Genomic DNA, 25,805 nt, shown 5'->3' with positions numbered 1-25,805 from the left:
GATGGGGTAGGGTGGAGGCCAGTTCCTGATTGTGGAGTGCAACCTCACCCATCTGCCAGGAAACAAGTAGTTTACAAAGGTAAATGACAAGGAAAGATCTGTGTGAGGGACTGGAAAAAAAAGAAAAAAAAAAAAAAAAAGCTGAGAAATTATTTAGATATGAAAAGGGGGCAGGGGGAGTGGTAAGGAAGGTTTGAGAGAGATTGTGTGTGTAGGGGGTGTGGGGGTGGGGTGGGGATGAGGGGGTGGGTAGGAGAGGGACAGTACAAAGCTGTTATTAAGTGTTACAAAGCATGGATTTACAACTGTATGGATTCATAACCAAACATGCGTGCACGGTGACCAAACAGGGTCTGTTTTGCTACATGTTCCTCCACATCCTGTTTCTTTGTTTTTCACTCAGCGGTTCTACATTAACAAGACCTTGGGAGGTGGTGTGAGCTGAAGCCCTATCTGTATGCATATGTGTTGCAAAAAGTGTCAACAGTAAAAAGCCAATAAGGGCAGTGTGAGAAGTTGAGTTTGCAGAGCTTGGGTACTTAAAATGCAAAGGTCATTTGCAGGATGTAAGTGAGAGGCAGTATTATATAAGTAAAGAAATGTGTGTGTGTGTGTGTGGTCTGTGTGTGTGTGTGTGTGTGTGTGTGTGTGTGTGTGTGTGTGTGTGTGTTTTAATTTCTGACTGGGTTGCCCATTTGTACAGAGCATCTAATCTGTGGTCAAAATAGTTTGGACAACCAACTGTACAACTACAAGTAGAGTTCATATTTATCAGTGGTGAGCAAGGAACTTGTTTCTTGATCATTCAAAAAAACAAACAAAAAACTTCTACTAATTTTAGTAAAGGGCAGATGTAATCAAAGAGATTATGGAACTTGTGATCAATTACATTATTGTCTGGTAATAAGTGTCTCTCATGTTCTATGTAACTCGCTGAGTAACTGTGTCCTTGTCTATGTATTGTTTTCCTTCACTTAAAAAAAACACCTCCTATGTTATGTGTGATGCATTAAAAACTTGTAGCTGCTCTGTCAATCCCCCAACTTGTCAGTTAGTTCTTGTCATTTATCTCAGTGTATCTGTATAATTTCTTCCCTAAATTTCAGACTGCCCTACATGATTTATTTCGGTAATTTCCTTCAGCTGTATATATAGATATGTGATATAGAATTTATATATGTATGACAGACTTCACGCCTGCTTTATATAGGTATGTGATGTGTATATATATATATATATATATATATGTATATATATACGTATATATATACGTATATATATACGTATATATATACGTATATATATACGTATATATATACATACATACATATATATATATATATATATATATATATATATATATATATATATATATGATAGACTTCACGCCTGGTTTATATAGGCATGTGATATATTTATACATAATAGACTTCACGCCTGCTTCATGTTCCCCACTTCCTTCTTCCAGTGCACTTGGAAATTCCCCAGCATTTGGGGGTGGGTGAAGAGGGGGGAGGAGGTATGGGTGGGGGTGGGGCTAAAAGCTGATCAGACAGCAGACCCAGTCATGACAGCTGACAGAGTTTCTTGCACTTCATGCTTGGATTGGTTCCAACCTGAGCATAGTCTTTTTTTTTCATGTGGTATTCTTGTCAGTGCCAGACTTTTCTGTACTGACCTGATGTGTGTTTCATCAACACAGTACAACACAAGACACTCCAGTGCAACACACAACACAACATGACACATGTCACACGACACAACATGACATGACATAACACAACACAACGCCCAACACAACTCCCAACACCCAACACAGCATAATACAACACAACACAACTCCCAACATCCAACAACACAACACCACACCACACCACACAACACCCAACACCACACCACACCACACCACACCACACCACACCACACCACACAACACCACACCACACCACACCACACCACACCAGACCACACCACACACAACACACCACAACACAACACAACACAACACAACACCCAACCCAACACGCAATGCAACACCATGTAACACGCAACACAACGCAACATGCAACGCAGCATGCAGCACGAAACGCAACATGCAACACAACACAACACGCAACACAACACGCAATGCAACACTCAACACAACACCCAACACAATGCAACACCCAACACAACACCCAGCACAACACCCAACACAACACAACACCCCACCCAACACAACACACAGGAGAGAGAGAACAAAGGGAGGGCACAGAGGGAGAGAGAACAACACAACACAACACAACACAACACAACACAACACAACACCACACCACACCACACCACACCACACAACACAACACCCAACACAACACCACACCCAACACAACACCCAACACCCAACAAAACGCCCAACACGAAACGCAACAAAACACAAACACAACATGCAACACCACACCCAACACAACACCACACCCAACACAACACCGAACAGGCAACGCAACACGCAACGCAACAAAACACGCAACACAACATGTGACACCACACACAACACAACGCCACACACAACACATCACACCACACCTCACACCACACACAACACAAAACACACCACACAGCACACAGCACACCACACACAACACACCACACACAACACAACACCAAACACAACACAATTGTGCATGGACAGTCGTACAAACTTTTGACTGTATCGGCCAACAGAAGCATTGGTAACAGAATGTGGAACTTAAGTTTAGAATATAGAAGACTGTGTGGTGATTTAATAGAGATGTATAAAATGACACATGGATTATATGACAGCAGAACCATAAACTCTTTGTTTACATTGAATGAGAACAGTACCACAAGAGGCCATTCATACAAACTATTAAAAGTTTCAGTTAAAACTTCCAGATTTGCACATTTCTTTACTAATAGAGTAACAAATGTTTGGAACAATTTGTCACAAGATGTTGTTTCCGCAGGAACAGTGAATACATTTAAAAATTATCTTGATATTCATTTGAAAAATTTAAATTACAAAACTCATTTACATATTTATTGATTTTTCAAGCATTGCGCACTCAATGTTGAAAAATGCATCAGACATATGTTGAAGCCTTGCATTCTGACTCAAAAGAAGGAACATTGGTGACATCTTCCACTGTGAAAACACTAGAGAAAAACAAATTTAGGACCTCAGCCTTTTCTTTGTCATTGTTAGTTAAAGTTCCACCAGGTGTTCTTAAGTTTGGAATAATCTCCTTTGGTTTAGTTTGTGATGCAATATAATTAAACAGTCTCTTTGGGTCACTTTTAATGTTCTTTGCAATAGACATCTCTTTTTCCTTGGTAGCTTTTCGTAATGCCCTCTTAACCTGATTTCGAGCACGTGCATAAGCATTATAATTTTCAGTCGTCCTATACTTCTTATACCATCTGAAGGTCCTTCTTTTCAATCGTATCTTTTCCAAAACAGAAAATGGGACAGTCTTTTTGTAACTTTTGTTTCCAGTCCAAAACTCTTTAAATGGCACATACTTATCTTGTAATTCCTTCAATTTATCAGAAATGCAAGACCAACACTCATCCACAGATTTGAGTTCCAAAGTCTCTTTCCAATTAATGTCATCCAATGCATGCCTCATTGTCTCATAATCACCTCTATCATAAAAATAGCGTCTGCCTTTCGACTTACCAGGTAGTAGAATACCAGTATCAACTTCAAAAATAATGCTAGAGTGGTGACTTTTACCTATAGGGGGATAATATAAAACATTATAAACTAAGTCATCTCTGTTTGCTAAAACTAAATCCAAAATATTTGCTGTTTGATTACCACGAAAATGTGTTGGTTCCGTAACAAACTGTACCACAAAATTATCTTGCAATACTTCCAGAAATTTTGAAGCAGGGTGGTCTATGTGTTTGGTACACACTTCTTGTTCCCAATCAATATCTGGATAATTAAAATCACCCATCAACACTTTCTTACCTGTGCCTTCAAAAAACAGTGATACACATTTAATTAATTTCTTATTTTCTTCTAATGAACTACTGGGAGATCTATATGCAACTCCAACTTTTAATTCCTCATTATCAAGTGCAATGGAGCAGAAGACAGAGGGACTGAAGACTTCTTCCAGCTGTGTACTACGTACCACATTCAGATTCGTCTTTGCAAACAAGCCTACCCCCCTCCCAGCCTCATTAGTATATAAAACATATCCATCAATTACAGGTTCCCATCCACAGTCAGGTCTCAGGGTCTTTGGCTTCAGTTCAGTAACTGCAATAATGTCAGGATTTAAATCCCAAGCCAAGGCATTCAGTTCTTGTTTTTTGTTTCCAATACTATCAGCGTTTAATAGTAAAAACTTCAGACCTTCAGGACTGTAACTATCACCCCTTACATTACCATTACTCTTGTTGTTTGTAACTTTCAAATCTTTTTTATTTGCAGTATTTACATTATTTACAGCATTTCTTTTGATATTCTTGAGTCAGTGCTCTGAGCTTGGTACCCCAGTGTTACCAGCTCTGTCCTTTTCATCCTGTCCGGGTTTGGGTCTGGGAATGATTTTACCATTTCTGATGATGACATCCAGTCCTTCCTCATCCCTCTGTCTTTTCATCTCCATGTACAGTTTCTTGTCACCTTCTCTTTGTTTTTTGGTCTTATCTGGTACAATAACCATTTTGCGGAAAGACTGTTTCTCGTTATTTCTGAGGTGTTTTGATTTATTAAGGACCATCTCTTTGAAACTAACATCAGGGAAAATTATTTTGATTGGTCTGGGCTTCCTGGCAGTCGGTCCATTGAGCTGTGGTTCTTTCCCCTTTAACGATGTTGATGGGAGAACGCAGCAATGTGCGTTTTAGATTGAAAACACCCATAAATGGGTTCAGAGCCGCCATCATGGTTCAGTTCTTTAAAGACCTGTGTCTGCGTGTGCATATTGACGCGAGCGCATATTGACAGAGTGACAGGTGTATATGACAGGTGTGAAATAAACAGGATTTAATGGATACATACTCTTTAAAAAAAATAAAAAATAAAAATAAAATTTGCAACCCAGTGAGAGTCTACTTGCTTTGAGTCTGTACCTTTGCACACAAGGATTCATGTGTTGTGGTAACAGCCACACCAAGCTGTGTAGGACAGAGAATTGAGAGTAAAAACAGAGAGAGAGAGAGGTGGGGAGGGAGAGGGCTGGGGTGGGGTGGAGGGGGGACAGAGGAGAGAGAACAAAGAGAGGGCACAGAGGGGGAGATAACAAAGAGAGGGCACAGAGGGAGAGATAACAAAGGGAGGGCACAGAGGGAGAGATAACAAAGGGAGGGCACAGAGGGAGAGAACAAAGGGAGGGGACAGAGGGAGAGAGAGAGAACAAAGGGAGGGCACAGAGGGAGAGAGAACAAAGGGAGGGGACAGAGGGAGAGAGAACAAAGGGAGGGCACAGAGGGAGAGAGAACAAAGGGAGGGGACAGAGGGAGAGAGAACAAAGGGAGGGCACAGAGGGAGAGAACAAAGGGAGGGGACAGAGGGAGAGAGAACAAAGGGAGGGCACAGAGGGAGACAGAACAAAGGGAGGGGACAGAGAGAGATAACAAAGAGAGGGCACAGAGGGAGAGAGAACAAAGGGAGGGCACAGAGGGAGAGAACAAAGGGAGGGGACAGAGGGAGAGAGAGAGAACAAAGGGAGGGCACACAGGGAGAGAACAAAGGGAGGGGACAGAGGGAGAGAGAACAAAGGGAGGGCACAGAGGGAGAGAACAAAGGGAGGGCACAGAGAGAGATAACAAAGGGAGGGGACAGAGGGAGAGAGAACAAAGGGAGGGCACAGAGGGAGAGAACAAAGGGAGGGCACAGAGAGAGAGAACAAAGGGAGGGGACAGAGGGAGGGAGAACCAAGGGAGGGGACAGAGGGAGAGAGAGAACAAAGGGAGGGGACAGAGGGAGTGAGAACAAAGGGAGGGGACAGAGGGAGAGAGAACAAAGGGAGGGGACAGAGGGAGAGAGAACAAAGGGAGGGCACAGAGGGAGAGAGAGAGAGAACAAAGGGAGGGGACAGAGGGAGAGAGAGAGCAAAGGGAGGGGACAGAGGGAGAGAGAACAAAGGGAGGGGACAGAGGGAGAGAGAGAGAGAACAAAGGGAGGGGGCAGAGGGAGAGAGAGAACAAAGGGAGGGGACAGAGGGAGAGAGAACAAAGGGAGGGGACAAGGAGAGAGAGAGAACAAAGGGAGGGCACAGAGGGAGAGAGACAACAAAGAGGGGACAGAGGGAGAGAGAGCAAAGGGAGGGGGCAGAGAGAGAGAGAGAACAAAGGGAGGGGACAGAGAGAGAGAGAGAACAAAGGGAGGGGACAGAGGGAGAGAGAGAACAGAGGGAGGGGACAGAGGGAGAGAGAACAAAGGGAGGGGACAGGGAGAGAGAGAACAAAGGGAGGGGACAGAGGGAGAGAGAGAGAACAAAGGGAGGGGACGGGGGGAGAGAGAGAACAAAGGGAGGGGACAGAGGGAGAGAGAGAACAAAGGGAGGGGACAGAGGGAGAGAGACAACAAAGAGGGGACAGAGGGAGAGAGACAACAAAGGGAGGGGACAGAGGGAGAGAGACAACAAAGGGAGGGGACAGAGGGAGAGAGACAACAAAGGGAGGGGACAGAGGGAGAGAGACAACAAAGAGGGGACAGAGGGAGAGAGAGAACAAAGGGAGGGGACAGAGGGAGAGAGAACAAAGGGAGGGGACAGAGGGACAGAGAGAACAAAGGGAGGGGACAGAGAGAGAGAGAGAGAGAGAGAGAGAGAACAAAGGGAGGGGACAGAGGGAGGGAGAACAAAGGGAGGGGACAGAGGGAGAGAGAGAACAAAGGGAGGGGACAGAGGGAGTGAGAGAGAACAAAGGGAGGGGACAGAGAGAGAGAGAACCAAGGGAGGGGACAGAGGGAGGGAGAACCAAGGGAGGGGACAGAGGGAGTGAGAGAGAACAAAGGGAGGGGACAGAGGGAGAGAGAGAACAAAGGGAGGGGACAGAGGGAGAGAGAGAACAAAGGGAGGGGACAGAGGGAGAGAGACAACAAAGAGGGCACAGAGGGAGAGAGACAACAAAGAGGGGACAGAGAGAGAGAGAGAACAAAGGGAGGGGACAGAGGGAGAGAGAGAACAAAGGGAGGGGACAGAGGGAGTGAGAGAGAACAAAGGGAGGGGACAGAGAGAGAGAGAACCAAGGGAGGGGACAGAGGGAGGGAGAACCAAGGGAGGGGACAGAGGGAGTGAGAGAGAACAAAGGGAGGGGACAGAGGGAGAGAGAGAACAAAGGGAGGGGACAGAGGGAGAGAGAGAACAAAGGGAGGGGACAGAGGGAGAGAGACAACAAAGAGGGCACAGAGGGAGAGAGACAACAAAGAGGGGACAGAGAGAGAGAGAGAACAAAGGGAGGGGACAGAGAGAGAGAGAGAGAACAAAGGGAGGGGACAGAGGGAGAGAGAGAGACGACAAAGAGGGCACAGAGGGAGAGAGAGAGACGACAAAGAGGGCACAGAGGGAGAGAGACAACAAAGAGGGGACAGAGAGAGAGAGAACAAAGGGAGGGGACAGAGGGAGAGAGAGAGAACAAAGGGAGGGGACAGAGGGAGGGAGAGAGACGACAAAGAGGGGACAGAGGGAGAGAGACAACAAAGAGGGCACAGAGGGAGAGAGACGACAAAGAGGGGACAGAGGGAGAGAGAGAGACGACAAAGAGGGCACAGAGGGAGAGAGACAACAAAGAGGGGACAGAGGGAGAGAGAACAAAGGGAGGGGGCAGAGAGAGAGAGAGAGAGAACAAAGGGAGGGGACAGAGAGAGAGAGAGAACAAAGGGAGGGGACAGAGGGAGAGAGAACAAAGGGAGGGGGCAGAGAGAGAGAGAGAACAAAGGGAGGGGACAGAGAGAGAGAGAGAGAGAGAGAGAGAGAGAACAAAGGGAGGGGACAGAGAGAGAGAACAAATGGAGGGGACAGAGGGAGAGAGACAACAGAGGGGACAGGGAGAGAGAGAACAAAGGGAGGGCACAGAGGGAGAGAGAACAAAGGGAGGGGACAGGGAGAGAGAGAACAAAGGGAGGGGACAGGGAGAGAGACAACAAAGAGGGGACAGGGAGAGAGAGAACAAAGGGAGGGCACAGAGGGAGAGAGACAACAAAGAGGGGACAGAGGGAGAGGGAACAAAGGGAGGGGGCAGAGGGAGAGAGAACAAAGGGAGGGGGCAGAGGGAGAGAGAGAACAAAGGGAGGGGACAGAGGGAGAGAGAGAACAAAGGGAGGGGACAGAGGGAGAGAGAGAACAAAGGGAGGGGACAGAGAGAGAGAACAAAGGGAGGGGACAGGGAGAGAGAGAACAAAGGGAGGGGACAGAGGGAGAGAGACAACAAAGAGGGGATAGGGAGAGAGAGAACAAAGGGAGGGCACAGAGGGAGAGAGACAACAAAGAGGGGACAGAGGGAGAGAGACAACAAAGAGGGGACAGAGGGAGAGGGAACAAAGGGAGGGGGCAGAGGGAGAGAGAGAACAAAGGGAGGGGACAGAGGGAGAGAGAACAAAGGGAGGGGACAGGGAGAGAGAGAACAAAGGGAGGGGACAGGGAGAGAGAGAACAAAGGGAGGGGACAGAGGGAGAGAGACAACAAAGAGGGGACAGAGGGAGAGGGAACAAAGGGAGGGGACAGAGGGAGAGAGAACAAAGGGAGGGGGCAGAGGGAGAGAGAGAACAAAGGGAGGGGACAGAGGGAGAGAGAGAACAAAGGGAGGGGACAGGGAGAGAGAGAGAGAACAAAGGGAGGGGACAGAGGGAGAGAGAGAACAAAGGGAGGGGACAGAGGGAGGGAGAACCAAGGGAGGGGACAGAGGGAGAGAGACAACAAAGAGGGCACAGAGGGAGAGAGACAACAAAGAGGGCACAGAGGGAGAGAGAACAAAGGGAGGGGACAGAGGGAGAGAGAGAACAAAGGGAGGGGACAGGGAGAGAGAGAGAGAACAAAGGGAGGGGACAGAGGGAGAGAGAGAACAAAGGGAGGGGACAGAGGGAGGGAGAACCAAGGGAGGGGACAGAGGGAGAGAGAGAGAACAAAGGGAGGGGACAGAGGGAGAGAGACAACAAAGAGGGCACAGAGGGAGAGAGACAACAAAGAGGGGACAGAGAGAGAGAGAACAAAGGGAGGGGACAGAGAGAGAGAGAGAACAAATGGAGGGGACAGAGGGAGGGAGAGAGACGACAAAGAGGGCACAGAGGGAGAGAGACAACAAAGAGGGCACAGAGGGAGAGAGAACAAAGGGAGGGGGCAGAGAGAGAGAGAGAGAACAAAGGGAGGGGACAGAGAGGGAGAGAGAACAAAGGGAGGGGACAGAGCGAGAGAGAGAGAACAAAGGGAGGGCACAGAGGGAGAGAGAGAACAAAGGGAGGGCACAGAGGGAGAGAACAAAGGGAGGGGACAGAGGGAGAGAGAACAAAGGGAGGGGACAGAGGGAGAGAGAACAAAGGGAGGGCACAGAGGGAGAGAGAGAGAACAAAGGGAGGGGACAGAGGGAGAGAGAACAAAGGGAGGGGACAGAGGGAGAGAGAGAGAACAAAGGGAGGGGACAGAGGGAGAGAGAGAGACAACGATGAGGACAGAGAAAACAGAGACTGGGACAAAGAGATTTAGTGAGGACAGGAAACAGGAGAGAGAGAGAGGGGGGGGGGGGGAGAGAAAACAGAGGATGGAGGGGGGATGGTGATTATGGAGTGAGAGGGGAACAGAGAAAACATGAGAGAGGGAAGGGGGAGGGTGGGGGTGGGGGGTGGGGCGGTGTAGAGAAAACAGAGAGAGAGAAGGGACAGAAAACCCGAGTAGAGGACAGAGAGAGAGAGGGGAAGGTACAAATGGAAGGGGGTGGGGGGGCAAAGTAGGAGATAGATGGGATACAGAGAGAGGGAGGGAGATGGGATAGAGAGAGAGGGAGGGAGAAGTGAGAAGAAAAATTATCATTCGAGTTTGTCCATCAGTGACTTTATATCTCCAAACAGGAAGCAAAAATATCGCCCTGACAGCGATAGTGATAAACTTCCAAGTGCCAGATAAGGATTATCATTCAATTTTATCTCATCCATTGTATTGTAAATGTCAGGGTGAACAGCATCAAGAGTTAAAGTGGAAAAATATGAGAGAAGAGAGGATCGTAACCGCTGGATTGTGGTGAAATATACACTGCTTGGTCTGCTTTATCAGCTCATGTTTTGTCTGTCTCTGTGAGGCCTGATAAGTTTTCTGTGGATTTTCCTTGGAAACTTTGTTCTTTACTGTGCAGCATTAGGACTGGTGGTTTATGGGATATTGCTTGATATGGCGATGACAGTGAATGTGGGTGCTAAGGAACAAGGCTTGCAGAAACTGCAGGGTTGAAACTAAGGAAAATTCTTATCTCCATGCGAAGGTGTTGTGAGGAAGGAGTGTTCTCTCGCACAGAAAAAAAACTTTTACTTTTTGTCCTTGAAAGTGATTGTTTATGACCTCTCCACATCCCTTTTGGTTTCTTTAAGCATCACGAAAACTTACGTGGCAGCATGTTTCCTTGTAGTTGTAACTTTCATTTTGATGATTCAATCTTGGGTCTTCGGTATAGATAGGAAGTCCAACAGCAAACACCAAGAACAATGTGATAATGTTAGTCATACATGTGTTGATCAGTTGTGATACATACATTTTTTAGAGGATGTTGACCATTGTTCTAATGGTACAAAGATTTTGTTGTTGAGAAAGTGGGAGTTCTTTACTGATACATCCTTAGTGACAGAGAAAACATGCATTGTTCCTTTCTGACACTTCCTTGGACTGTAAACATACGTTGTAACAGGACAGCTTCTGTTTGTGATGGATTGTTTAGAATAAGGCTGTTAGATGAAGCTTTTGGTGTTGAAGTCTGAACATAGTCGTGTCTGTGGTTCAAAGCATGAGTATGCGCATGATAGGCAACAACTGAGTGGTTAAAGCATTGAACTTTCGATCTGAGGGTCCCGGGTTCAGATCTCCATCATTTCACCTGGTGGGTAAGGGAAGGAGATTTTCCCGCCTCCGAGGTCAACTGATGTGCAGACCTGCTAGTGCCTGAAACCCCTTTGTGTCTTTTCACATACAGAAGATGAAATATGCACATTAAAGGTCCTGTAATCCATGTCAGCATTAGATTGGTTATGAAAACAAGAACATACCTGGCATGCACTCCCTCCAAAAAGAGGAGGATGACATGGATTAGTAAAGATTTATTGTATTTTGTCATGCGTTGTGCACAGATATTTGTGTTTTTAGGTCTGCACAAAGTTTTGTGAAACAACTGTATTGAAAGTGTGTATGTTGTCAGGGGTTGAGGCAGAGGTTATGTTGGTGGTTAAGTGCATGAATGCTTGCACACACACACACACACACGCACTCACGCATACACATGCATGCACATGCGTACATGCACATGCACACACGCACACACACACACATATATATATGTATATGTATTTTTAATGTGTGTGTTGGACATTTTGACAGGTCACGATTATTTTTTGTGTATGTGTTCAGCATTTCTGATTTCTGCGCAGTTTGATGACATGATCTTCTCTTCCCGTCAGGTCCTCACCAACAACATAGGGCAGGTGCGGGGCAGTGAGAAGGCGGAAGAAATCATCGACGATGGAAACACAGACACACTGTCCTTCAAAGAATACTTCTCTCTCATTCTGGACAAAGTCCTCCTGCCCAACAACTCCGAGTCAGTCCTGGTGCCCGAAACATGCACCAAGATCGACAAGCTCTGCTGGCTGCTGTGTGAGACGCACTACCACAAGAACAGCCGTCTGGACCAGGGCAGTGTGGTGCTGAACAGTGACGACTTGTTCAAGCTGTGGAAGGTGTTTAACTTCCTGGTGAAGGTGGATCTGGACAGTGCGGAGGACAAACTGACGGAGGCAGTCCTTCCTCTGGAGGTGGACGTTGAGGAGAGTTACCGGGTGGGGTCTCTGATCCGACAGGCCGTCGGCTACAGCACCTGTGAGTACGAGCTGGTGGACCCTACGGAGGAGAACCGGGCGGGAGGGTTTTCTGTGGGCTTTGTTCAGTTCATCAACAACATCTGTGTGGTGACCAACGGGCTGTCAGCGTTTGTCATGCGTGAAGCTGTCAGCTCTGTCACGGAGCAGTTTCTTTGTGGAGTTATGATGAAGGTAGGTTGGATGGTTGTGAGGTTGTTTGGGTTTGGTTTTTTGTTTTGTTTTTTTCTCTCTTGCTTTATTTTGATTTTTTTGTTCTTTTCCTGAGGAGGATGGTGGCAGAATGGTTAAGATGCGTATCTGCTAATTCAGTGTCCCTCTCTCCCAAGTTTGACTGGGAAATCAAAATGAGCATCTAATCATTCGGATGAGATGATAAACCAAGGTCCTGTGTGCAGCACGCACTTTGCGCACCAAAAAAGAACCCACGGCAACAAGAGGGTAGTCCTCTGGCAAAATTCTGCATGGGAAATCCGCTCTTGACAGGTAAACAAATATACAGACATCCACTCAAAGTCTGACTAAGCATGTTGCGTTATGCTGCTGGTCTGACATCTGTTTTGCAAATGTGATGTAACGTGCATGGATTTGTCTGAATGCAGTGACACCTCCTTGGGTAACAAACTGAAACTGAAGCTGCCATAGATTGGGTCAGCCCTGAAGATTGGGTCAACCCTGAAACTGCCATAGATTGGGTCAGCCCTGAATATTGGGTCAACCCTGAAACTGCCATAGATTGGGTCGACCCTGAAGATTGGGTCATCCCTGAAACTGCCATAGATTGGGTCGACCCTGAAGATTGGGTCAACCCTGAAACTGCCATTGATTGGGTCAACCCTGAAACTGCCACAGACTGAAACTGCCATAGATGGGTCAACCCTGAAACTGCCATAGATTGGGTCGACCCTGAAACTGCCACAGATTGGGTCGACCCTGAAACTGCCATAGATTGGGTCGACCCTGAAACTGCCACAGACTGAAACTGCCATGGATGGGTCAACCCTGGAACTGCCATAGATTGGGTCGACCCTGAAACTGCCACAGATTGGGTCAACCCTGAAACTGCCATTGATTGGGTCAACCCTGAAACTGCCACAGACTGAAACTGCCATAGATGGGTCAACCCTGAAACTGCCACAGATTGGGTCGACCCTGAAACTGCCATAGATTGGGTCGACCCTGAAACTGCCATAGATTGGGTCAGCCCTGAATATTGGGTCAACCCTGAAACTGCCATAGATTGGGTCGACCCTGAAGATTGGGTCATCCCTGAAACTGCCATAGATTGGGTCGACCCTGAAGATTGGGTCAACCCTGAAACTGCCATAGATGGGTCAACCCTGAAACTGCCACAGATTGGGTCGACCCTGAAACTGCCATAGATTGGGTCGACCCTGTGGAGGTTACAGCCTCAGCAAGCTTCCATACTGATGCAGACAAAATGCAGAAAGTTCCTTCATCGTCATCAATATAAACAAAACAGTCTCGAAGTCTGTGGTCTTTCATGCCCTGCTCTCATGGTGACCTCAGTTTCGATGCCTCTCCACTTCCGTGCTTGGGGTGAGTCCTGTCAATGTCTTCAGTGTTGGCAGATTCATGAGGGACTGTTGTTTGAGGGACGTGGTGGTGGTCTCCACTCTGGGAGGGATGCTCACTCAGTCTGGCTCTGCGACTAAGCCATTATTGTCGTTAGTATGGGGGTTAGTAGGTGGTGTCCTAAGTATGTTACATCAGAACAGGCACCACTGAACACCACCGAAGTGACTCAGCAGCAGTGCAGGGTCTCCTCTGGTGTGTGGCCTCCTGACGACCTAACATTGATGGTTCCCTTCGGACTGCTGACTCTGGAACTGTGACGGACGAACCTGGGTGTGGTCGTGTATGGGGGAATCTAAATGAGCAGCATGGGAGTAATGCAACTGAAACGTTGCAGATGATGGGGCAGCAGAAAAAAAAAGAAAAAAAAGCACAAAAAAAAGCAGAAAATATTCAGTTTTGGTGTCATATACTGTACCATGTCAAACTGATGCAAACTAGGCCTATTGGTTTGCTCTGCTTGGCCAAATTTCGCCTAGTTTTTCTTCCAAATTTGGTGTGACACATGTGAAAATACTGTAGAGGGTTAGTTCCCTTTCCTTGTGGTTTATGCATTATTATATGTCGGAATGTGAAGACTGTTTTAACTCACTCAGTACGGCCAGTCCTCTCTTCTCCTCTACACAGACCCCTCGGATGTCCAGTGGGTGTCTGAATGACCCACCCTTTAGCTTCCATCGTCAGAATCAAGTTGTGGTATTCTTTGTCAACATTCACCTCTTCAGTATAAGAGCCTTCCGCTTGCAATATTTTGATGGTGGTAATTGGGGTGAAACGCTGTTAACGTCTTCTCTTTCGCCGTTCGTATGGAGAGAGTTAATGAGACAAATTTTGATGCCAGAGCAATGTTCGGGCGCAGGGCTCAGTGAGTCAGTGTTGTACCTGCTTCAACTGCTGCTCCACATCCTTCAGTCCTGTCCCCTCCTGAAGGGGCTCAGAGACACCCTATGGCCCATTTCCTTCGCTGATTTATTTATAGCCTGTTCATCTAAAATGATGATATTAGATTGAAAGTGAATGATATTATTATTATTGTTATCATTATCATTATTATTGTTATTATCATCATTATCATTTTTATCATCATGATTATTATTATTATTACTTAGAAATAATCATTTCTAAAAATTAATATCAGGGGAAGAACTATTCAACTGAAAAGGGGGGCGGTTGAGATGAAGTGGGGTGGGTGGGGGGGGGGGAGTAGGGGGGGGGGGAATGAGGAAGGGAGAGAGAGAGAGAGAGAGAGAGAGAGAGAGAACAAGATGTGGAAAAGATAGAGTACAAAACGTAAAATGGAGAGGGTGAGTGTCAGTGATTGGAGAAAGAAAAACTTAACACTGGAAGGGTGTATGGCCGACACCAACCCTACTGCGCACCAGTCTCCATGGCTCCAGACAGGACATGAAGAGGGTGACACCAACCCTACTGCACACCAGTCTCCATGGCTCCAGACAGGACTTGAAGAGGGTGACGCCAACCCTACTGCACACCAAGCTCCATGGCTCCAGACAGGACTTGAAGAGGGTGACGCCAAACCTACTGCACACCAAGCTCCATGGCTCCAGACAGGACTTGAAGAGGGTGACACCAAACCTACTGCACACCAAGCTCCATGGCTCCAGACAGGACTTGAAGAGGGTGACACCAAACCTACTGCACACCAAGCTCCATGGCTCCAGACAGGACTTGAAGAGGGTGACGCCAACCCTACTGCACACCAAGCTCCATGGCTCCAGACAGGACTTGAAGAGGGTGACGCCAAACCTACTGCACACCAAGCTCCATGGCTCCAGACAGGACTTGAAGAGGGTGACGCCAACCCTACTGCACACCAAGCTCCATGGCTCCAGACAGGACTTGAAGAGGGTGACGCCAAACCTACTGCACACCAAGCTCCATGGCTCCAGACAGGACTTGAAGAGGGTGACACCAAACCTACTGCACACCAAGCTCCATGGCTCCAGACAGGACTTGAAGAGGGTGACGCCAAACCTACTGCACACCAAGCTCCATGGCTCCAGACAGGACTTGAAGAGGGTGACACCAAACCTACTGCACACCAAGCTCCATGGCTCCAGACAGGACTTGAAGAGGGTGACGCCAACCCTACTGCACACCAAGCTCCATGGCTCCAGACAGGACTTGAAGAGGGTGACACCAAACCTACTGCACACCAAGCTCCATGGCTCCAGACAGGACTTGAAGAGGGTGACACCAAACCTACTGCACACCAAGCTCCATGGCTCCAGACAGGACTTGAAGAGGGTGACACCAAACCTACTGCACACCAAGCTCCATGGCTCCAGACAGGACTTGAAGAGGGTGACGCCAAACCTACTGCACACCAAGCTCCATGGCTCCAGACAGGACTTGAAGAGGGTGACACCAAACCTACTGCACACCAAGCTCCATGGCTCCAGACAGGACTTGAAGAGGGTGACACCAACCCTACTGCACACCAGTCTCCATGGCTCCAGACAGGACTTGAAGAGGGTGACACCAACCCTACTGCACACCAAGCTCCATGGACCCAGACAGGACTTGAAGAGGGTGACATCATTCATCAGACAGGCTGGACTGACACTGTTAAGGGGTGAACAAGACAATGATGATGATCTGCTGCAGTCTCGTTGCCAGCAGTGCACAGGAAACTGTCAGTGTTAGGTCACCAGGAAGCCATACATGTAAAGTGAAGTTCGATGACCTGTTGGCAGAAAAGCTCTTCGGTCAAGGGCTTGAGTCTGGGACGTTAACCCTAAGAGGGTCCAGTCTGCAATTTTGTTTCACAAAGTCATTCAAATGCTTGGTTGAAAAGAACTGTTCGACAAACATTTGGGTCAATCCTGTTTGAACACTAAATGGAGAGTAAATTAGAAAAAGTCAAGAACTTGCATGAAATTTGAGCAGTATTAAGTAAAGCACAGTTTAGAGTTTTGGCAAACACACTGTGGGCAGTGTATATATGTTTTTTATGTCATGTCTGTGAGGGGGAGGGTATAGGTTTCAGTCTGTCTGCATGGAGTATTGCACATGGTGATGCCCCCGGTTCTTGTTGATCTTGCTGAGCACTCTGTGTGTGTGGTGGACATCAAGATCAAAGCTATTTTAATTAATTGGTTTTGGTTGGTTGGTTATTTTTTTGTTTTGTTTTTGCTTTGCAGTATCTTGTCTTCAAATCAGTTTGTGCAGAGCTCATGGTGTGCAATTTCAGAAGAGCTTTTCTGGAAAAAAAAATCAACTGAACTGTTTGAAAACAATTTTAGCACTTGGGCGTGTATCTTTTTTTTCTGTTCAGGGACAACTTTTCAATTCTTCTCTGAAGACAGTAAATTAAATAATACTAATCTCTATGTCAGTCACAGTTCCTAACTGCTTTACATTCATGCTGTGAATGTTTTTATTTGTTGTGTGTGTGTGTGTGTGTGTGTGTGTGTGTGTGTGTGTGTGTGTGTGTGTGTGTGAGTGCACATGCATGCAAGTGAGTTGTGTGTGTGGTGTCATGATATCCGTTTGCAGTGAATGTGTGATTTTTATTTTTTATTTTTTTTAATGTACTGTTGAATACGTTTTGTACATTTCAAGCTCTTGACCTCTGTTTGAGAAAAATGCTGAATGTGTATTCATTATCAAAAATTATAATGGGGGCACCACTGTGTATTTTGGCCACAGTGGATGAGAATTCACTGCCTCGATGGCTGTGGAAAGGCTAATTGGCACCTTTAACCATAACCCATTAAAGAAAACACACAAAAAGACAAATAGATACTATAGGAAATTTCCTGTGCTTAGTGTGTGCTGTACCTGACTTAGTTAAGACATGTACATCAGGCCTTACACTGCGGCACTGTCAGACAATCAGTTATGACACATGTACATCAGGCCTTACACTGCGGCACTGTCAGACAATCAGTTATGACACATGTACATCAGGCCTTACACTGCCACACTGTCAGACAATCAGTTATGACACATGTACATCAGGCCTTACACTGCCAGACTGTCAGACAATCAGTTATGACACATGTACATCAGGCCTTACACTGCGGCACTGTCAGTCAGTTATGACACATGTACATCAGGCCTTACACTGCCACACTGTCAGACAATCAGTTATGACACATGTACATCAGGCCTTACACTGTCACACTCTCTTCAATCAGTTATGACACATGTACATTAGGCCTTACACTGTCACACTGTCAGACAATCAGCTATGACACATGTACATTAGGCATTACACTGTCACACTGTCAGACAATCAGCTATGACACATGTACATTAGGCCTTACACTGTCACACTGTCAGACAATCAGTTATGACACATGTACATCAGGCCTTACACTGTCACACTGTCAGACAATCAGTTATGACACATGTACATCAGGCATTACACTGCCACACTGTCAGACAATCAGTTATGACACATGTACATCAGGCCTTACACTGCCACACTGTCAGACAATCAGTTATGACACATGTACATCAGGCCTCACACTGTCACACTGTCAGACAATCAGTTATGACACATGTACATCAGGCCTTACACTGCGGCACTGTCAGACAATCAGTTATGACACATCTACATCAGGCCTCACACTGCCACACTGTCAGACAATCAGTTATGACACATGTACATCAGGCCATACACTGTCACACTGTCAGACAATCAGTTATGACACATGTACATCAGGCCTGACACTGCCACACTGTCAGACAATCAGTTATGACACATGTACATCAGGCCTTACACTGCCACACTGTCAGACAATCAGTTATGACACATGTACATCAGGCCTCACACTGTCACACTGTCGGACAATCAGTTATGACACATGTACATCAGGCCTCACACTGCCGCACTGTCAGACAATAAGTTATGACACATCTACATCAGGCCTTACACTGCCACATTGTCAGAAAATAAGGCTGACAGGGAAAATTGAGTGGAGTGAACTTTTAACCCTTAACTGCTGCTGACAAGTACACTTGTCAGTGAAGGGCTGTCACCTCACTGAGAGAAGATTTAGGTTACAGGTCAGAGTGTCAGTCGCCCCGTTCTGCATTTTGACTTCTTCTTGGTGTATTATTTTTGTTGATTAAAACCAGTGACATAGTGTAGAAGTTTACAACTAGTTCTTCAAATTCATGGCACACTGATTTTCTTTGAGCAGGGTTCCGAGAAGGAGAAATCTGAATGCTTATTAGCAGGCATCCATCAGTTTCCGGAGACTGAGGAGCAGTGCTTTGGGATGTGTTTCTGGCACAGCATTGGTTGTGGCTTGACAGGCCTATTGAGGATGGCTGTCTCTCCAACACTTTGTGCAGATGACGTCTGATGCTGGTCAGTTTATCTGCGGGCCAAAAGAACAGCACACTAACTCTTTCACCCCTCAACATTGATGCTATCTTGTTTCTTCTATCAAAATTGCATTTAGCTACTTTTTTAAAACATTGATTTCAATCTAAATTGCGCTTCCTACTTTTTGTGTGTTTCTGAGTGGTGCAATTGGTTTTGCTGAACAAAGGTGATACAATTCCGAGAGGAAGAATTCCAAGTAGAGAATGGTGACATCCTGACTTGTATGCTCTGTCTTTGCATAGTTAGGTGACAGCCCTTCACTGTAGTGATGAGTATAACCATCAGCAGTATTCAAAAGGTAAAGGGGGAAAGCCAGTGTAATCTGACACAGGTAAAATGTAATTTTGCGGTCATTACAATGCTCCTGCTCCAGCAGTTGTTGATGGGAGGTGAACTGAAACTGTGTGCACAAAAGGCTGTTGCTGAGGGTTTTCTGGACTGCTAGTTCTGGGTTTCTTTTATTTATTAAGACTGTTTTAATGACACTGTGATACAAACTTTGCATTGAAAAATGAATATCAACACCTTCATCTTAATCTGTATCTATTTCAGTATTTGTGTTTGTGTCCATATGGTTATCTGTAATGTGTACCTTTGGCTGGCTGGCTGTCCATGGATTTTTTACCAGAAATTTTTTTTTTGCTTGTGTATAGAGCTGTATGTGTCTTTCTCTGTCAAGTGTGTATGTTTATTATCGTAAACTAGCTCTGTGTGTGTGTGTGTGTGTGTGTGTGTGTGTGTGTGTGTGTGTGTGTGTGTGTGTGCATGTTTGCACACACAAACACGTGGGCATTTTATATGGAGAGGGAGGGGAAGAGAGAGCAAGAGAACATAGGTCTGAGTAAGGACAGGTGGTCTCTATGGAGGTCTGTGTACAGTGTGCTGTGTACAACAGTGAATCCTGCACCGTTACAGACACACACACAAGAAAGACACCTATTACAATCAAAAGCTTTTATTATCCACCACCTTACCACTTATTTCTCGTCAATATGATATGGCCTTGTGCGGTCAGCTGGACTATAAGCAACAATTAACAATTAACTCCACAATGTGTGTAGCTTTCTACCAATCTGTTGGTTTACTTTTTTCTTTTTTCAAACCCAGGGCTACATGGAAAAGTTTGGTAACCACGTGACCACTTGGAAAAGACGCTGGTTCCGTCTGACTGGAAACGAACTTCAGTATTTCACTTCAGATTCGGAGCAAGAGATGAAAGGCAACATTGAAATCAACAAAAAAGTGAGACTGGAGGTATGTCACTCTCACCTTTTTTATGTTTTTGTTTTATCGTTTTTAATATCATATTATATAAGATTGACTTTTGGTTGAATTGCTGTGTTGTACAAGACTCCATTTTGGAGGCTGGTGGTCATTGTCTGTTTGCATTGGATTGGATTGTGTTGTAGTGTGTGGAAATGGGATTGATATGATATATTTGCTTGTTTACAGTATTGGTGTGTTTTTTGTTCCACGTCACTTTTGGCTTCCATTGTACTGCACTGCATCATAACTCCTATTGTTTTATGTCATGTTTCTTATTGCGTTGCATTGCAAAACATTGCAGTGTATTGTACATCATTGATATGCATTGCATGCATCACATCATATCACATGTGTAATTGTTCCACAACAGATTTCGACATGTCAGTTGTAGTTGCTGTAGCCATCAAAACCTCATATACACATGTATAATTCATTCAGGAATGAAAGACAACTATTGGCTTTGAATCTTAACTCCACAGGACATAGTTTTCCATCATAGTATTTTAGATCATATTCTTATGCTTCACTGAAAAATGAAGTAATGAATTTTACTTCATAAAAAAAATAAAGAAAAAGAAAAGTATTCTAAGAGCGAAAAGAGAAGGGGCATGGTTTCAATGATTTTTCATGAACCAGTTTTTTGCTGCCTGCCTAACACTTTCCTTGTGTTTTGTTACCTAGCCAGAGCCATTATTTTTTTGTTTTTCTTTCTTTCCACGTGGCAGTGAGTGTGCATGAATATACATGTGCATTTGTGCATGTGTGTGTGTGTGTGTCTGTGTGCTTGATCTGCATGTAAAGTTTGAGTGTATGTGGAGTGGGGTGAGGTGGGGGGGTTGAGGTGGGGGGAGCCATGTATGTGTCAAGGGTAGGAAGAACGGAAGGGTAGATGGGTGGGTGGATGTACATGTATAAGCATGCTGTTCTGTTTGTTTATGCTTGTGTGTGTGGTTTTAGTCAGTGTGTACATACTTCTGTGTGTGTGTGTGTGTGTGCGCGCGCGCACGCCAAGAGAGATATTGCAGTCTTTATATACCATGAACGGACATTCATGACAAATATATTTTTCCCACTTCAGAACCTGCCCCAGCGTCCATCACACAAACCGTTTCGCTTCAAAGTGCACACAGCAAACAGAAGCTTTGAAATGGCAGCTCCTGACCTCCGCAGCAAAAACGAGTGGTTGGTCGGTATGTCCTGTTGTTTTATGACACTGCATTCCTCGTAGTATGGATTGGCGTAAGCTGACAGCTTACACGGTTGGGCCAAAAGCAGAGTGAGAGCTATATGATCAATAGTTTCTCCACTGCAGTGGGAATTAATCGATTTGCAGCTTAGTCTTTTGTGAAGGACTATGACTCTCAAACTAGGAGGCAAGGTTGCACTGGCTCAGAGTGCAGCCTCGGGGGCTGGGTAGCTTTTGGGAATCATCCCAATGCCGACTGTCCCAAAGCTCTTTTGCCAAGAGAGTGGGGATGTAATCTGGACAAGACACTCTCCACAATAATCAAATTCTTGCCCAGATGGTTGGGACAGTAACTTGCCAATGACTAAAGCCTTTTCTAGATATAAGCATGCAGAATATCGTGATATGCATTCTTGTCATCCCAAATCCATGTTTTGATTTGAAAAGTGTGGAGAAAAAGAAGATTGGTGCTGGAGTTTAGTGGTTGGAGCATTAGGCGTCCATTCTGGAGGTCTGTTTGGTCGGTGATTCACATCACAACTGTGTCTAATGATGTAAGTTTGAGTACAACTTCAGTCCAGAAACACAAAAGTTCTGATGATGTAAGTTTTAGTGACTTTAGTCCAGAAAAGCAAAAGTTCTGATGATGTAAGTTTTAGTGACTTTAGTCCAGAAACACAAAAGTTCTGATGATGTAAGTTTTAGTGACTTTAGTCCAGAAAAGCAAAAGCTAGAAACACAAAAATCTTGAACTGTCAATTAAAATGGTGGGAGCGTCTCTACAACAGAATTAAAAGGGAAAAAGGAACAGATGCATGGAAGCCTTCATGTGAAAGATGTGATTGTGACAGATTTATTTTGTGGTCTTTTAGTTTTAGAAAAGGTTTGGTTTTAAAGTTTTGATGTTGATTTTGAATTTATGTATGTGGTTCTTGCTGTAGATATGTTACCACCCTGGTATGGTTTTTGTGGTTGGATGGGCTTTGTGTCAAATGAATGAATACCCCCGAAAGCAGAGTATAGCTGCCTACATGGCAGGTTAAAAACTGTCATACACATAGAAGCCCACTCACGTATATACGAGTGAACATGGTAGTTGCAGTCCATGAACACAGAAGAAGAAGAAATGAATGAATGAATGAATCAGAATAAAATGCTGTTTAAACCTCTCAGAAGTACAATTAACATATTTTTTCTTCACAAGCTCAATAAAATACTGTTTAAACCAATCATGTTTGACTTATTTTTCCAAAGTCACCTCTTCGTCAGGATAGAATAATTATTGTTACCAATGACCCAGAATTATGTATGAAATAGTTTCCTTTGCCAGATCTTTACTGTTTAAACAATGACTCCGAATTGTATTTGACATGTTTTTCCTTCACCGGCTCAAAAAATACTGGTTAAACCAATCATGTTTGACATATTTTTCCATAGTCAGCTCTTCCTCAGGATAAAATACTGTTGAAAATGATAACCCAGAATTATGTTTGACATATTTTCCCTTTGCCAGATCTTCATGAGAATAAAATACTTTTGAAACCACTGAACCAGAATTACCTGTGACACATTTCTTCTTCACCAGCTCAATAAAGTACTGTTTAAACCAATGATATTTGACATATTTGTACATAGCCAGTTCTTCATCAGAATAAAATTCTACTGAAACCAATAACCCAGAATTATGTTAGACATATTTTTCCTTCACCAGCTGAATAGAATACTGTTTAAATCAATAATATTTGACATATTTTTCTATAGTCAGCTCTTCATCAGGATAAACTACTGTTGAAACCAGTGACCCAGAATTATGTGTGTAATATTTTTCCTGTGCCAGATTCGTCAAAATAAAATACCGTTGAAACCAACGACTCAGAATTGCGTTTGACATATATTTCCTTCACCAGTTCTTCAGAAGGTGTCGGACTATTCGGGTCAGGAAGGGAGCATTCAGAAGATCGAGCTGCTGGCCAGGGAGAGAGCCAGACGAGTGAGGAGGGACAAGGCCGAGGAACAGCTCTTCGACAAACTGATGATGCGCCAGAAGCTACAGAACCGGGATGAACAGTTGGAGCATGAGCTTCAGGTTTGGTGTTGGTTTGTTTTCTCTCCCTTGTTTTCTGTGGCACTGGTGTGGATACGAAAAAAGACATGATTTTTTTTTTTCCATGAGGGCAATTTTTTTTTTACATGGTTTTTTTAATTTTTTATGTCCAGCCCAAATGGCAAATCCAACAAACAAACCTAAAAAAACAACAACCCACCCCCCTCCTCCAAAATCTAACTTGACAAAACACACACATGCACTCTCTACTCACACATACACTCACACATTCACACATACACATGCATGAATGCACACCCGCTTGCTGTGTGTTTGTGTGTGTGTGTGTGTGTGTGTGTGTGTGTGTGTTTTATGTCCAGTCCAAAGGGCAAATCCATCAGGTAAATTCTCCCCCCCCCACACCCCCCCCAAAAAAAATCTAACCTGACAAAACAAACGCATGTACTCTGCACTCACACATTCACACATATGCATGCATGCATGCACACACACTCAGTCTGTGTGTGTGTGTGTCTCTCTCTCTCTTTTTTTTTCTCTCATTCACTTTCTCTCATCACTTACTCTCACACTTGCTCTCTCCCTCTTACCAACCTGATGTTCCCTCAGTTATATGAAAGTCAGAAAGTGCTATCATGGGAGAATTTGTGCATGGTTTGACCATTTTATCTTCCGTGCCTTTTCTCTGTGTGTGTGTGTGCATGTGCGTGTGTGTGTGTGTGTGTGTGTGTGTGCCTTTGAGGCTAGTTGGCCTCTGGGGACTGACCAAAAAGTCATCAGACTGAGAGAGTGGGAATGTAACTTGGGCTGGACAGTCTCCACTGTAATCAATTCTGGCCCAAACAGTTGTGACAACAGTTGCGTCCTCTGCTGTTCTGATGGTCATAGTTGGAAACGTGTGTGGGTGTGGGTGGGTGGGTAGGTGTGGGTGTATGTGTGTGTGTGAGAGAGAGACTCAGCTGGATTTGACTTGACTTTATTGTCAGGAAATCCTAAAGGATTGATAGACACAACAAAAGAACAGAAGGAAGACAGAAAGAAAGAAGATTGATAGACACAACAAAAGAACAGAAGGAAGACAGAAAGAAGATTGATAGACACAACAAAAGAACAGAAGGAAGACAGAAAGAAGATTGATAGACACAGCAAAAGAACAGAAGGAAGACAGAAAGAAAGAAGATTGATAGACACAACAAAAGAACAGAAGGAAGACAGAAAGAAGATTGATAGACACAGCAAAAGAACAGAAGGAAGACAGAAAGAAAGAAGATTGATAGACACAGCAAAAGAACAGAAGGAAGACAGAAAGAAAGAAGATTGATAGACACAGCAAAAGCACAGAAGGAAGACAGAAAGAAGATTGATAGACACAACAAAAGAACAGAAGGAAGACAGAAAGAAGATTGATAGACACAACAAAAGAACAGAAGGAAGACAGAAAGAAAGAAGATTGATAGACACAACAAAAGAACAGAAGGAAGACAGAAAGAAAGAAGATTGATAGACACAACAAAAGAACAGAAGGAAGACAGAAAGAAGATTGATAGACACAACAAAAGAACAGAAGGAAGACAGAAAGAAGATTGATAGACACAACAAAAGAACAGAAGGAAGACAGAAAGAAGATTGGTAGACACAGCAAAAGAACAGAAGGAAGACAGAAAGAAGATTGATAGACACAACAAAAGAACAGAAGGAAGACAGAAAGAAGATTGATAGACACAACAAAAGAACAGAAGGAAGACAGAAAGAAGATTGATAGACACAGCAAAAGAACAGAAGGAAGACAGAAAGAAGATTGATAGACACAACAAAAGAACAGAAGGAAGACAGAAAGAAGATTGATAGACACAACAAAAGAATAGAAGGAAGACAGAAAGAAGATTGATAGACACAGCAAAAGAACAGAAGGAAGACAGAAAGAAGATTGATAGACACAACAAAAGAACAGAAGGAAGACAGAAAGAAAGAAGATTGATAGACACAACAAAAGAACAGAAGGAAGACAGAAAGAAGATTGATAGACACAGCAAAAGAACAGAAGGAAGAAAGAAGATTGATAGACACAGCAAAAGAACAGAAGGAAGACAGAAAGAAGATTGATAGACACAGCAAAAGAACAGAAGGAAGACAGAAAGAAGATTGATAGACACAACAAAAGAACAGAAGGAAGAAAGAAGATTGATAGACACAACAAAAGAACAGAAGGAAGAAAGAAGATTGATAGACACAACAAAAGAACAGAAGGAAGACAGAAAGAAGATTGATAGACACAACAAAAGAACAGAAGGAAGAAAGAAGATTGATA

The 25,805-nt window shown here is 44.7% G+C and overlaps 1 protein-coding gene across 1 annotated transcript in view; it reads left to right on the top strand.

Moving 5' to 3' along the window:
• LOC143288413 (uncharacterized) overlaps positions 1-25,805 on the top strand; it is a 39,097-nt gene that overhangs the window by 3,594 nt on the left and 9,698 nt on the right. The window contains exons 2-5 of the mRNA XM_076596853.1: positions 11,609-12,199; positions 20,091-20,237; positions 21,328-21,439; positions 23,343-23,521. Coding sequence (XP_076452968.1) covers positions 11,609-12,199; positions 20,091-20,237; positions 21,328-21,439; positions 23,343-23,521 — 1,029 coding nt within the window. The remainder of the gene's footprint in view (positions 1-11,608; positions 12,200-20,090; positions 20,238-21,327; positions 21,440-23,342; positions 23,522-25,805) is intronic.

Source organism: Babylonia areolata, chromosome 12 (genome assembly GCF_041734735.1).
Source record: "Babylonia areolata isolate BAREFJ2019XMU chromosome 12, ASM4173473v1, whole genome shotgun sequence".
NCBI lineage: Eukaryota > Metazoa > Mollusca > Gastropoda > Neogastropoda > Buccinidae > Babylonia > Babylonia areolata.
Note: the sequence above shows the minus strand (reverse complement) of the source record. Positions and strands in the feature narration are given on the sequence as shown.